Here is a 14097-nt window from a genome sequence, read left to right on the forward strand (position 1 = left end):
TTTAAATAAACAATCTGCAAAGCTGTCTAATCCTGCAGGGTACAATATATGCCCTGTCTGCCAAGAAGGTTTTAGCAGTGAGAACAACTTCCATGCGCCTGAAATAACCGCAGCTGTGGGCATTTTACTGCTTGACACAGCATCTGCAGAATCCCTCGCAGCATTCTTATTTCCACGTGTTACAGATTTTGCTACCTTGTTAAAGTTTATTACTCTCCTGTCATTATGCTGTTGCGGCTCTTGTATCATCTTTTATCTTTATTGTGCTTAATTTGCCATTCTTTATCTCTGTTCTGTTCTCCTCACTCCAGAACTTACTGGTGTGCATAGCCAGAAAAGGGAGAGCAGTTTAAAAGTTTCTGATGATCGTTCAGCCATCCTAAAATGTATTTGTAATGCAGATTGCAACTTTTAATAATAAACGTTAACATGTGAACTGTCTAGTCACTCACCTAAATAAAAATCCAAGCAAAAAGTCCCTCATCCCTGTAAACCTCCTGAAAAAAGTTCAAATCCTGGACTTGCCGCTGGGGGCATAGTCAACAGGGAACTGCGGTATTTCCTGGCACAGGATGATAGATGGTTTCCAACCATGTTTGTCTCAGTCATATATCACATTTTTAGATATATTGGGCTGGATTCAGATTTATTAGACCCATTGGACTCAATGGGACAAGTTAGTCATAGTTACCTTAAGTTCTGTTGATATAAATGAGTCTGTCCTATGAAAGAATAATGCTGGAATCCACTCTTAGTGTGAATTGACCCATTTTAATGGTCACCATGATGATGAGGATGAGGATGAACTCACAACTGAATTTTAATTATGGGTCATAGGCCTGAAGTGTGTGGCTGCCCTTATAATAGGGTCACAAAGCAGCTTTTAAACAATGTTTCAGGTGTCACTCAGATTTAAAGAGTTAAAAGAAACTTGTGTTTCCCATTTTGTCATTCCCCTTGAAAAGTTAAAGGGTCTGAATTAGTGATGACTGAAGGATTATTGCTTTTCAGAAAATACCCTGAAAATATCATAATCTAATAGATATTTTGTCTCCAGGGGAGCAGAGAGCTAAAAAAGAAAAATCCATCATATATGAACTGACTTAAAAATACAAGCATCTGTTTTATAATATACAGTGATCAGCCACAGGAGATGTGCAGCTGCTCTGAATTATATAAATTATTGTTGCAGTCAAGCAGGGATTCTTCAGATAATTACCCAGGAACATTTTGAAGGACAGCACAAAGAGAAACAATGCATGAAACAGGATGGACCTTAGGAACTTGCCAGCTGAGCTTGAGTAAGAACTTTGCACCTGCCACCTCAGGCTGCTAAATACAATGTGGCACGATGGCACGACAACCGTGACCAGCCGAACTTTCGCTTTCTTCAAAAGTCCCTGTCCCTAACGGTTATGCAGAAGACTTTGACCATGGATTGTTCGCTTGGTCCCTCCCTCACTAGTCTAGAAGGGGCATTTCTGATCCACACGGGGGGCAGACGTTTGGGGAACACCTTGACAGAAGGGGCAGGGTCCAGAGTTATAAGGCCTTGGCCTGGGAACCCTAAATCGCTAGTGAGCAACTTGTCTCTCACCAGATATTGTTGAACTGAAACTCTGCTGAGCATCCATCCCTCATCACTGATTATGCTGACAGGGACTGCCGCCCAACAACACCTGGAGGGCCACAGCCTGCCCTTCTTTCCTTTAAATGACTCTGGGCTGCATACCAAAAGGACTGCTGACTCCTTCGTGAATGCACCTTATTCTTAAGAAGCTCCTCAGAGATCCTGCTCAAAATTCCCCTTGTTAGAGACTGCGCGTTTTAAGTGGTGGATCCTCAGCTTCTCCTCTCGTTCTCCATTTCCTTAACACACTCCCATATGGAGCTGAATATGTTGTTCCTTACACAGGGTTTGAATACAGTTTGGGACCTTTTAGCTTTTGTCATTGGTTTTAAATGGGTAAATGCTAACAGCACTGTGCAGTTGTTTAAGCCCTTTAAGCATGGGTTTCGTTGACGATGCGTTAGCAAAGGACAAGGTGTTTATTTGAGGAAGAGTGAAAATAGATAAACAAGTCTGGAATGAGTGCAGTTAGAATTAATAGTATTTTAAATCATTCCAACCTTGATAATTCCTTCCACAGACTACCTGTGACTTTCTAGCCAATGTTTCATGCTCTCTCCAACATACCTTAATATTTTCCACTCCAAATCATCCCCTTCCCCACCCACCCAAAACACAAACCCCAAACAGGGTAGACTGTATCTGGTTAGGCTGTTGTTGTTCATTACTATTTCTTTCTGCTGCTCTTGCTGCTTTTCTTGTGTGAAGAACCTTGTGTTAATATATAGTTTCAAATCAGTTATATGCCACTTTGGAAACTAAAGGTCATGGGTTGGATCCAGATTCAGTCATACTCAGGGTAGATCCATTGAAATTAGTCATGATGAACCCGAGTTCCATTTATTTCAGCCAGTCTTCTCTAAGTATGACCAGGACTGGATCCACCCTGAGAGGAAGGAGCCAAACTTTTTAAACAAATAGGCAGCACACATTCATGGCTATGTGCTCCGCAGCTCAATAGACAAGAAGACAAGCCAAACTAAGGCACCTGGTATGTTGAGATGATATTATTTTTATTTTATTATTGTTTAATTACCAACATGCTCTCTACCTGTGTGCATGCTCTCTACCTGTGTGCATGCTCTCTACCCACAGGTACATGCTCTCTACCTGTGTGATATTATTTTTATTTTATTATTGTTTAATTACCAACATGCTCTCTACCTGTGTGCAGTAGTGCACACTAGACTATCCTGCTACTGTCTGAGCTTAACTACATGCTATTTTAAAGCCATAGCCAGAAGCTATGCCTTCTTTGGCTGTATGGTAAGCACAGGGATTCTGGATTGTAAGGCTAGTGCAGGGACTAGAGTTCTAACCCTTTGACCTTGCTATGGTTCCAGTCTGGTGGCCCCGGCCTGCAATTTCTGTTGCTGAAAACAGCTCTGTTTGCTTTCGAGGGTCACCATTTAGCAGGCACACCTGCCCTCCCTCCTCAATGTCTGGACTGTGAACAAAATGTGTAGCAAAGTGTTAACCCTCCACTCATGCTCCAGGGTAGAGTCCTGGTTGGGATTACAGCCCCTTATATTTATTTCAGGGTAATACACAGAGAGAGGAGGAGGAGGTAGATTCATGGTTGAGGCTATAAAATAAGTCTGGGTTGTTTTTCAATTTAAGTAGCACTGTGAGGAGGGGGTATTGTCATACACCTGGAATTATCTCTAGATCAGAGCAATATATGGGTGCACATGCCCATTTTGTGCTTTAGGGCTTTGACAGACATACTGCCTGGACTGGCAGTATGTAGAAGCCTCCTGTGCTCACTCCTGTGCTTTTAATAGAAGCCTCCTGTGCTCACACCTTAGCACTTAAGGGGCGTGTATGAAAACAACAACTCTGAAAAGGCAGGTATAACAACACCTGTGAGAGCCCATTCTAACATCTCCCTTGCCAACTGCATAGCTGCTCTCCTGCGGGAGTCCCAGTGGAGAGGCAGTCGCTGTTGGCTAAGGTGAGTCACCTGTGGTTTGCCTGCCTATGCTGAACGAAGCAGAAGCACATCCTTAGCTGAAAGAGAACCTGCTTGAGTCATTCTAGGGCTGGCTGGAGAAGTGCTCGGAAGAGCATGCGTTGCTGCTGTAGCATTTGATCAAAAGATGAAGTTGGTAGCGATACAGCCCAAGGGCTATCTCAGCACAAAATTGCACTTCTAGGGGTTTTTTCCCCCAGCACATCTTTCCATCCACCTTTTTCCATTCTCAAGGGTTAATGCATTAAGTGTTGGTCAATATATTTATTTATTTAAGCTAAGCTTAAAATGTTTTCCATTTTGTTTAAGCATCCAATATCAAATCTGTGTCATCCATAAATCTTCATAAAATAACCATTACCTTTTAAATTACTCATGTCATGCCATTATCTCCACTGATAAAATTTTAAATGTAAGATGGTGAAGGATGAACTGCTAAAAGTGGCCTTTAAAGTAATAGAGTCAAATTCTTGTGGTTTATGAGAGTAGTCTTGATGTTAATATTCAGTCCCTGTTGTTTTCCATTACAGCCCAACCTTGCCTGCTCTGGACTGGCAGCTGCCATCTCACTCAGGACCTTATGAACTTCGGATTGAAGTGCAGCCCAAGTCCCATCACAGAGCACATTATGAGACAGAAGGCAGCCGAGGGGCTGTGAAAGCGTCTGCTGGGGGACATCCAGTGGTGCAGGTAAAAGCATTGCTCATGGCAGATAAAGCTGGTTGTTTTAGAAGGAACATACTCATCCATACCTCTTGCAAAACCACTGTCTTTGAAGTATTGCAAAACCACTGTCTTTGGTGTGCATTCCCCATTGGTCAAACTCTTGCTTCCTGTTGAGCCATTGAAGACAAATTCCATATTGCATGAAAGTCAGTGTCCTGGGTAGACATCTTTGTAAGTTCAACAGCAGGCCGTGTGAACCGAACCGTGTCCTTTATGGGCCACTTCTTACATTAACTCAGCAGTGTGGTTACTATGAGAATGCGTCTGTGTGCTGATTTTAGTTTGTACGAGGCTAATATAGCCTTGCCTAACCTGGCCTCCTCCAGATGTTTTGGACTATAATTCCTAGGAATCCTAAATATTGGCTAGGCTGTCTAGGACTGATGAGAGTGGAAGTTCAGCACTTCTGGAGGACACCAAGATTGGGGAAGGCTGGACTCACTGCTAAGGCTGCAACCCCCTGTAGAGCTCGGTGTGTTTCACCCAGTTGATTTCAGTAGACTATATATGACCAGCCCTTAGGCTGCCTGTGTCTCAGGCCCAGTGTCATGGGTCAGTATACCCAGGCAGTTGACATCCTGAGCCAGTCTGACTACTCACAACCTAGTCTGCTGCCAACCCAAAACAGTGACTGCAGCCAACCCAACCTTTGAACATTCCTCCAGTGCTGGAAGCAAGTGGGCTGCGGCTGGTACTCTGAAAGAGAAAGCTGGCACATCCATAAATTGAATAAATTGCAGCCATAGGATACCCACCCTTTCTGCCATGTTCCAGGAGATCTTCTCTGCAAAGCAGTTCTACAGGTTATGTCCTCAGACTTTTGCAAGCGTCTCTCCTCTTGTGCACTCAAAGACAAGTTAATGGAGTCCTGCAGTAGGAGATATGATGGTTGGAGAAGTTTGAGATACTTGTGTTCATGTGGCCTTCTTTAACAACTTTCAAGGGTTAAAAATGTTTTGATAGAAGCTCTTTTCTCATTTCTTATTTCTTGAAAAAATGACGCAGATCTGAAGTGAATTTTAGCAAGGAATAACTGCAACTTTTTGTGTTCCAGGGAAATAGCTACCCAGAAGATGTATCAGACTTCAAACAGCTGGGTTTTTGTTTTACTTATTTAGCACATTTCAGTGTGTAAACAGCTTAACTATTCCTGTCTTATTTTTCCTATCTTTTTAAAAACAAATGAACACTCTAAAATGTTTTAAGTCAAATAAACTTCTGCATGTACTCTGCTAGGTGCCTACTGCAAGGAAATGTAGATGGGAGGCATCAGTTCACAGTGGCCAGTTTGACATTTAAAATTTCCACTCCGGTGATTGGAAAAAACGGGATACAGTGCCAACATTTAATTGGGCTAAATGCGTCCAGGCACTCCCCTGCAATCTCTTGCTGCAGAGCGTGGAAATAAAATGAAGCATGCCGTGTTCCTCTCCATAGGCAGGCTTGTGGAAAAGAAAGAGGAAAGCAGGTGAAAAAGTGGGAAGGACAAGAGGACAAGTCTCCAATCAGTAGGCGTAATGAAGAAGAAGAAACTGCTCAATAGAGCCTATGATGAACGGAGTTGCTTTTTCTTTATTCTCCTGTTGTCCTTCCCTATCCAGTGTTAAATGGGACTTTGAGGGGTGCCCTCCCCAAATCCTCTGTTTAACTTACAGCTTTTTGCTAGTTAAGAGCCTACACTGATCATCATCGACATCTGAGGAGTCCCACCTCTCAACAGCTCCACAGTCCAGTCAAACCAGCTGTATGTTTACAATTGCAAAACCAAATTTGAGGGTACAATTGTAGGCAGCCTGATGCAAGCCTGCCCCCCCCCTTTTAAGTTACATGCACTGAAACCAAGGGAAAGGGAAACCTCTAGGCAATGGAAGAGCAGGAAAGAGGTGATGGCACTGCAGCCGAAGCCTGACCAGCGCATGATGGCAGGACAAAGACCATGTCCTTGTGCCTGAGGCATCCCCAGTATAGGCCAAGAGGCTTGCTGAGGGGGCAGACTGGGCAAAGTGGCCCCAGACACAACACTAGTGGTGACGCAATTCCCTGCAGACCTGGGTGTAAGGATCCTCACACCTGATGCTAGAAGCAAGCCCAGGACTCCGCCGACTGGGGTTGGACCCCACTGTGAGTCCGTGGCCATTAATGTTAAGAAGTGAACGGTATCAGGTTCTAGCAGTGCTGGTGAGAGTTGCTCTTGCTGATATTCCTTCTTGAATGTACCCATTAAATTTACAGGAGCCCCTCACTGTATTGCAATTGCTTCTCTTCAATGCAACTTTGGCTCAGTACCTTGTAGATGGGATAGTATTCCCCTTCCCTTTCAGCCCAGGAGAATTTCCAGCAAGGGAGTGCTAGTAACACTCATTTCCACATATTGTCCTTGCAGTTGATGCAGCAGGCATGTCCCATGTAGTATCGATACTGCATCAGGAGAACATTAAGCCTACTGACGCTCACTTAATTAGTAGGTTGGCTAGCTCTCTCTTTCCCAAGACCATTCAACTGAGTCAGAAAACTAGCGATGAGACAGATGTCACCTGTTTATAGGAGGAACCTTGGCTTCATGCACTTATTGATACTTTTTGCTGCCCTGCAGGTGAATATGCATGGACTCACCTGTGCACTTGGTGCAAGTTCTCACTCCTACATGTTTGCTCTCAACTTGTCTGGCTTTTTGGCTGCCATGGCAGCCCCAGGTTATCCTAAGGATTTCTGAATGCTTGCAGAGTGAGATGAGCTGACACACCTAGCAAGAGCTAAAAATGTGTTGAGCATACTAGCTGATCAAAGGAGCTGGTTAATTGGCCAAGGTGAAGTAATGTTTGGCAAGGTGTTTCATACCTGTCCCATAAAACTGGGTTACTAGTCATAATCCTCTTTAGTTATTCAGTACTTTCCCTGTCGAGTTGTTGCAAAGGACAAAAAAGGGCCTTCTATTCTGGGAATTCAACATTCTAGATTGCAAATCCTGCCCTCCCACTAACATCCTGTGTGGCCCAAGGCAACTCATTTAATTTCTCTGATGCTTGGATGTACAGAGTATTTTCTATGCATGAGTACAAGAGTGCTGAGGCTCTGTACACAGGAAGCAAAAGAGGAAGTAAGGGGTAATCGAGGGTTAGAGCCGAAAACTGCTTGTTTCTGCAGTGAATGGAGAGGAATATTTGATCTTGCCTCTTATTTTTATCACACCTTATTCTTTAGTGTTTTCAACTCCTATGTCCATGTGACTTCTTGATGTGCATGTCCAGAAAAATGTAGAAAACACAAGGAAAGGGAAGTGAGACAAAGCCTTTGTGCTAGCCAAGGACATGCTCATCCCAGTGCAGACTTTTAGCCTACCAGTAATTTCCTTTACATGGTTCAGAGCAATCTTAGACTTTGAGAGAGCATGCACTGGCAGTATATGAAACCTGCCGTATGGGGAAAAGATCATGGCGAGTAAGTAAACTATGCACAGTTTTAAACATGAATTCTGAATTCCTAGCATGATGGAGTTCCTGTGGCCATGGCCATTTGTTCCCTCGTCATGCAAAAATTATTGCTGAGCTGAAGGTTTGAACTACTCCATAGAATCACACAAATTAGGGAGATTCAAAGACTGGATTCTCCATATCCATACCATATATCACCCCTGTTATGATATACCATTAGCAGAGAGCAGAAGTAGACAAGGTGGTTCATGCTAGAGGTATATGTAAGATTCAGTAAAGAATACTGCAGAAATACCTGTACTTTCTTACTAGGAAAGAGAAGAAGCAAACACAAATATAGAGTTGTGATATGGAGAGCTTTTCTGGTTCCTGTCTGTCCATCCATCCATCCTTCCTTGCATCCTTTTCTATACTTTTCTTCAAAATCTTAAAGAAGCTAATAAACTTCTACAAGCTTCACAGCAAAAACAGGGAGAGAAAAACTGGAAGGACAGGATTAAAATTTTGATGGTAAGATACAACAAAAAGCATAATATAGGCAAAAATCATACAAAAGACAAAGGTAGCTAACAAACAGCAGCAGGATGCACATTGTCTTTCTCCAAGTACTTCCTTTGTCTACTGTCTATGTTTTGGATTGGAGGAGAGATTATACTAATGAGCCATAATATGGGAAGCTGCTATGAAGGCATTTCCTGAGTCATTCACTTTCAAACAAGATTGCTCCAATGTATTCTTCAGTACAGCCACTAACACTTTGGGAAGCCTGACCATAATCATAAAATGCTTAAAAATGAAATGTTTTAGGGAGAGACAACATCTATAAGCTGAAGGCTGTTTTCAGCGCTTACCAGCTCTGATGAAAGAATAAATGTTATTACAGAACATTCCTAAAACAGCAAAACATTTTAATAAATGCTTGTTTGAATACATACTCATTCTTGGATGGATTAAGTTTAAGGAAAGCTTTGAAATAGCACCAAAGATGCACAATAATTACTGAGGATGCAGGTGGCACAGTGGCGCTGTGCTGCTGGGCTGGTTGATCGAAAGTTTGCCAGTTCGAATCTGCACGACGGGGTGAGTTCCCATTGCTCCGTCCCAGCTCCTGCCAAACTTGCAGTTCGAAAGCATGCAGATGCAAGTAGGTAAAAAGGTACCACTTCGGTGGGCAGGTAACAGCATTCTGTGCACTTCAGTGTTTAGTCATGCTGGCCACATGACCACGGGGACCGTCTGCGGACAAAAGCTGGCTCCCTCGGCTAGGAAATGGAGATGAGCACCGCCCCCTAGAGTCAGGCATGACTGGACTTCATGTCAAGGGGAAACCTTTACCTTTTAACAATAAGAGAAATTTTATTTTCTGTTTCCCAGGATATTTCTTATGAATTGGGTTGTCTCTCACTTCCATCACTTCAGTACATAAAAGAAATAATAAATCTGGCACAGCATTTGTGGACTGTTAGCATTGACTTTTACAAGGCCAGGGTTTTATTCACATTTGTAATATTTAGGTTAGAATCAAGTTTATGAGTGAAAGTCTCGCAGCTGGGCACAGCACCTCTGCAGATATATCCCAAGGAGACATGGGAAGTGATTTGGAGTCAGACAAGGAGGGGGGAAGTGGAAAATGCTGATGAGACACCAAGGGTGAGGGAGCAGGAGACCAGGGTCAGAGGTCCAGGTGTCATCTAATCTCCTGGAGGACAGCCAAGCTGGATCGTCTGGACCCATGGGAATGCAGGCTTCTACTGAACAGGAAGGGGTGGACATATTATATCCAAGGGTTAAGTGCCAGATGAACAAGGAGGGACAAAGCAGTGTCATTCAGTGCTCAAAGAAGCTTGCAGTCTGGGAACTGACCATGTGGACGGATCCATCTTGAGAGTGAGAATTGCAATTACAAGTCTTGCAACTACAGCTTGTGCAGTTTGAGAAGGGCAGGCTGTAACAGAGATGGGTACCTTTATAACAATCTAGGAAACTAACTGCTGCTAGCAAAGTTCTGCATTATTCAGAGCTTACCTGGAATGGATGTGTCTTTGGGATGCATGAGGATGCCATCTGTAGCCTGACGCACCGCTTGCTTGTTTGCATTTTGCATAATAAGGGAAATTGCCTGGAAATATGACTTAATTGCACTTGTATTCATAGCAGCATAGGGCCTGTTATGCCTTCTCACTGCTGAAGATGCAGCTGGCAGGGTGAGAGTCTTGTGAGCATCACCAGTACCAGAAGGCTGGTAAGCTTGACCCAGCAAGAACTGCAGTTATCAACTGCTGCTTACGATTGCCGAACCAAGATCCAATCTTTTCTTATATGTGCAGTCACAAGTGACTAGGCAGAAAGGAGTTTTTGGTTGGGAGCAGCTTGCATGTTGACCATTGAATACTTGACATCGGGAGTATGAGTTGGACACAGCTCAGTCTTGTTAAAAACAGACTTACTGGTATGCAGTGCTCCAGTTTATCCTGACATGACGGGCTTCCCTTGTATGCATTCTGTAATGTGCATTTAAGAGAAAATGTTACCTTTTCAGCCAGAGGGAAATTCAATCCTTTCTCATGTTGAGAATATAAAGAAGTTGGCAAGCACCTGTTAGCCAGGTTGCAATTAATAGCATCCAGCCACAGAGCTGTACTACAGTCCAGACAGGGAGCCTGTGTTTTATAGCTCTGTTTTAGACAGACGGTACTTCTTAAGAATAAATCTAAGCTGAATGGCTTTTACACATCTTGCATCTGCATAGTTAAAGCTAACCACAAAGTATCAGGCAGATAATCAACATTGAAAAGGAGAATACCCTGGCAGATGCTTTATGAATATTATTGCTGTCATAAATCAGATAGATGGGAGTGGGGGTTTGCATCATTACTAAATTATCTGGAGATGGGGAAGGCTTTGTCTCCCATGGAGCCAGGCGCACAGGGTTGCTTTATAACCCAAGCTGCCTAAGGTAACTTTCTGTGCTTCCAAAATATGTTTTTCCTAAGTAGAAATGCTAAGGATTGCCATAACAAAAAGGCCAGTTATGCTTTGAGAGGTTTGTGTGTTATAGTTGGTCTCTCAGAATGACAGATATCCAGTAACTTGCTATATTTCTTTTCAAAATTAAAGAATTGGACCAATCAAGAGCCATGAACAGATTGCCAAGCTTTTGAACTATTGTGGGAGTCGGCTGCAGGTTGAAGCATTTGAGAATGAAAATAAGGTGTATGGGAAGAAATGGTGTGGGGGCGCTGTGTGGGGGCGTCCATTGGTCATTTTATTGCTGACTCGTGTTTCAGTGAGCCAAAGGACCCGTGCTGGGGCTGAGTGAGAGTGTAGGTCCACTGCAGAACAAGCAGAACAAAAAAAAGCCTTAGGATTTGCTTGTTTTGGGTTAACATCTCCACATCCTGTGAGCTGAGCAGTATCAGGAGCTGAATGGACCTGCTGGTTCCACCAGAGCAGCTCATACATAAGCCCCACACATTTTGGAAGTGCGCAACTGTCATTAAAAGGCTTGGAAATAGAGCTCTGGAGTGCATCTCTTCCCCCTCCCTGGATTAATGTTTACTTCCCCTTCTCCCACTGCTGGAGTTTCACCAACAGTGGTTCCCCAGTCGTGATTCTGTAAAAAACTGATTCACCTTGCCCTTGGATTGCCACTATATATTTCCCTGTCCTCAGGGGGCAGTATGGCTGCTTTAGGAAAAGACATGGAATCCATAAAAAGCTGGCATCCATAGAAAGTTAGCATATGATCGCCAGCATATTTAAACCTCCTCTACATTTAACCAATTTGCCAGGCAATTTCTTCCCGGTGTGCAGATGAATTGATGGAGAAAGCGTCACCTGCTTCATGTTGGTCTGATGTGTTGCTGTCAGAGGCAGACAAGCAGGGCTAGTCAAGCGCATCTGGCAACTTTGGAAGGGCTGAGACTGTGTCTTGCTGAAAGCCAAAAATAGGATGGTTGGGAAGTTTCAGCATGTTCTAGAACCATTTTCAAAGATACAGGAAATGAAGCTGTTGCCAGGTAGGGTTGGGCTGGTGGGGGAGGGCTGGAATGATTGCTGGAAATTGAAAGCATTTGCTATTACACATCATTAGTTAATTATATATATCAGTGAAATCTGAAAGGCAGACTTAGGGTGGGGTAGTTTGGGCAGAGAGAGCCATGGGAATAAGTAGGAGGCTATGAATCTAGTTCATGTTTTCCCTTTGCCCATTCGGTATGGCATGTAGAGAGATCTTCAAGGCTTCTCTTTGGAAGCTCTTCCTTGCAACTGTTTGTATTCATATACCACCTTAGTTCTGGGTTGAATGGGCTGGAACACTTTGTTCTGTAAAGAGTTGGAACATTTGTATGTGGTGATAGAACAATTCTGAAAAATTGGCTCAAAGCATATGGCCCGGCCTCATGACTTCTATATCATTCAGTATCTTTTTCTCCCATGAATAGTGATTCCTGTATTCCTAGACCACAACAACTTTAACTGTTCTGGGCAGACACTTTTTTTAAGGTCATGGATTATGTAACTGTGGAAATGCCACCTGGACATATTTTATCTTTGGCTTTCCTAGAATATCTTGTATGTTGCTATTTTTGAATGTCGTAACAAATAGGATGCATACATGTGTCTGATCTAAGTTCCATTCTTTATAGCAGAACTTCTGAGTTTACATGCTGTTTAATTTTAAAAAAAAAACCTTTCATTAAAATATATACAACAGTGTATACTTTATAACTAGAATGCAACTGGCTGCAAACTGTTCATATGAAGTGGTTCTTCATGCAGTTGTAGTGATTTCAGTTCCACCAACGCAGCTACTCTTGTTGGGCTGTTTGCACAGTTGGTGTATCCACATCAGTAGAAAGAGCTTCATAGTACGTATGGTTGAACCTATCAAGCTATTCATAAGCCATGGCATGATTGTAAGAAACCACTGCAACCAACTCATGAGATGAGATGAGTGCTGGATAGTGTGTTCTTGCCGTGCAAATGAATTCACTGACATCTCACATACAGCAAAGGTGATGCTGAGAAAGTTCTGATGGAGTGGGATTATTTATGATGAACTCTTGGCAGAATAAATTTCAGTTCTTGGAACATTCAATTTGGTACTTGTTTAGGAAAAAGGAAAAAGAGATGGCGTGTTTGGTCATTCCTAATCTATGAATCTTGTTTCCTTTAGAAATTAGTGAGCTTCTCAATAGCCCTTTTCACTAGGGACCATTGGAATGAGTTGGGTTGACTCAGGACAAAAGGAATATGTTAAAAAGTGCCAAATTTATGCTTTCTGCCTATACTTTCTGGGCAGAAATGTCTGCATTTCACATCCTGTTTCATACTTTCTTGTATTTATTTATTAGTTTGTTAGTTGCTTTTTGTCTGGTGAGTGGTGATGGAGAATCTCAGAAAGTTCCTCACACTGCATGGAAGAGCCCTTAGCTATATTTTGGTAGTGATAAATGAGAGGCAACAGATCAACTGTAATTTTCACATTACTGTCTACAGCTTAGTGGATATGTCCCATGATAATTGAGGCATCTTAATCCCTGCATTTCCCCCTGATTAATTGCCCCATATCTACAGCCAGATTGTCCATTAAAAGAGTATGGGACAGAGTGCTGCAAGAGCACAGGGGAAACGCAGCCCTTTGCTCTTTGGTGGAAATACTGCCATAATTTGAACCACACACTGATAAGGAAAGACTGGGATACGAAATGTAGGCATGTTATTTACAGTATAGCAGATATTTCACCCCACACAAATTTATTTATCTATGGTCTCTCCTACGCTTGCTTTTTGGCATGAAAATTGTGGGCATTGCAAACATTAAATTCCTAATGCTGTGAAAAAGCTGGTTTCTAAACCAGTCTACTAAAACTCACCAATACAAAAGGGAAACACATCCTTGGTTACTTTAAGTTCCTTTTCTACAAGCATTATAGTTAGTTTTATAAGCATCACATTAGCATCCAAATCTACATTTTCAGGGGAACTACAGATAGCTACCTTGTAAGATAAGCCGAATTGAAAAATACGTTATGGTGAATTGGGATGTGTGGCAACTGGGATTACTGTAAAAATTGTTCTGAACCTTTTCCCAGTTTTGTAGTGCTATTTCTACTGCAGGTTTTTGGAAATGTTGCTTGACTGGTATGTTAAAGAAGGAAAGAAAGAGAGAGCTATTGCTAATATGATTGCTCCTGGAACAAGGTTGCCCATTGAATTTCATGTTTTTAATTAGAAATATTTGTTTGACTTTTTTGCAGGGAGAAGGGATTGTCTCACTTACTGATTTTCAGTTTACTTGCCCACAGCTCCAGTCAGGGTAGAAGTCATATACC

General features: G+C 42.6%; 1 protein-coding gene across 5 annotated transcripts in view; it reads left to right on the forward strand.

Annotated features, from left to right (window-relative positions):
* NFATC1 (nuclear factor of activated T cells 1) overlaps positions 1 to 14097 on the forward strand; it is a 148285-nt gene that overhangs the window by 37051 nt on the left and 97137 nt on the right. For all 5 annotated transcript variants that reach the window (XM_044426594.1, XM_044426593.1, XM_044426597.1 and 2 more), the window contains exon 3: positions 4133 to 4292. In XM_044426594.1, the coding sequence (XP_044282529.1) occupies positions 4133 to 4292 (160 nt within the window). The remainder of the gene's footprint in view (positions 1 to 4132; positions 4293 to 14097) is intronic.

The sequence above is a fragment of the Varanus komodoensis genome, unplaced genomic scaffold (assembly GCF_004798865.1).
Source record: "Varanus komodoensis strain SLA01 unplaced genomic scaffold, ASM479886v1 scaffold17, whole genome shotgun sequence".
NCBI lineage: Eukaryota > Metazoa > Chordata > Lepidosauria > Squamata > Varanidae > Varanus > Varanus komodoensis.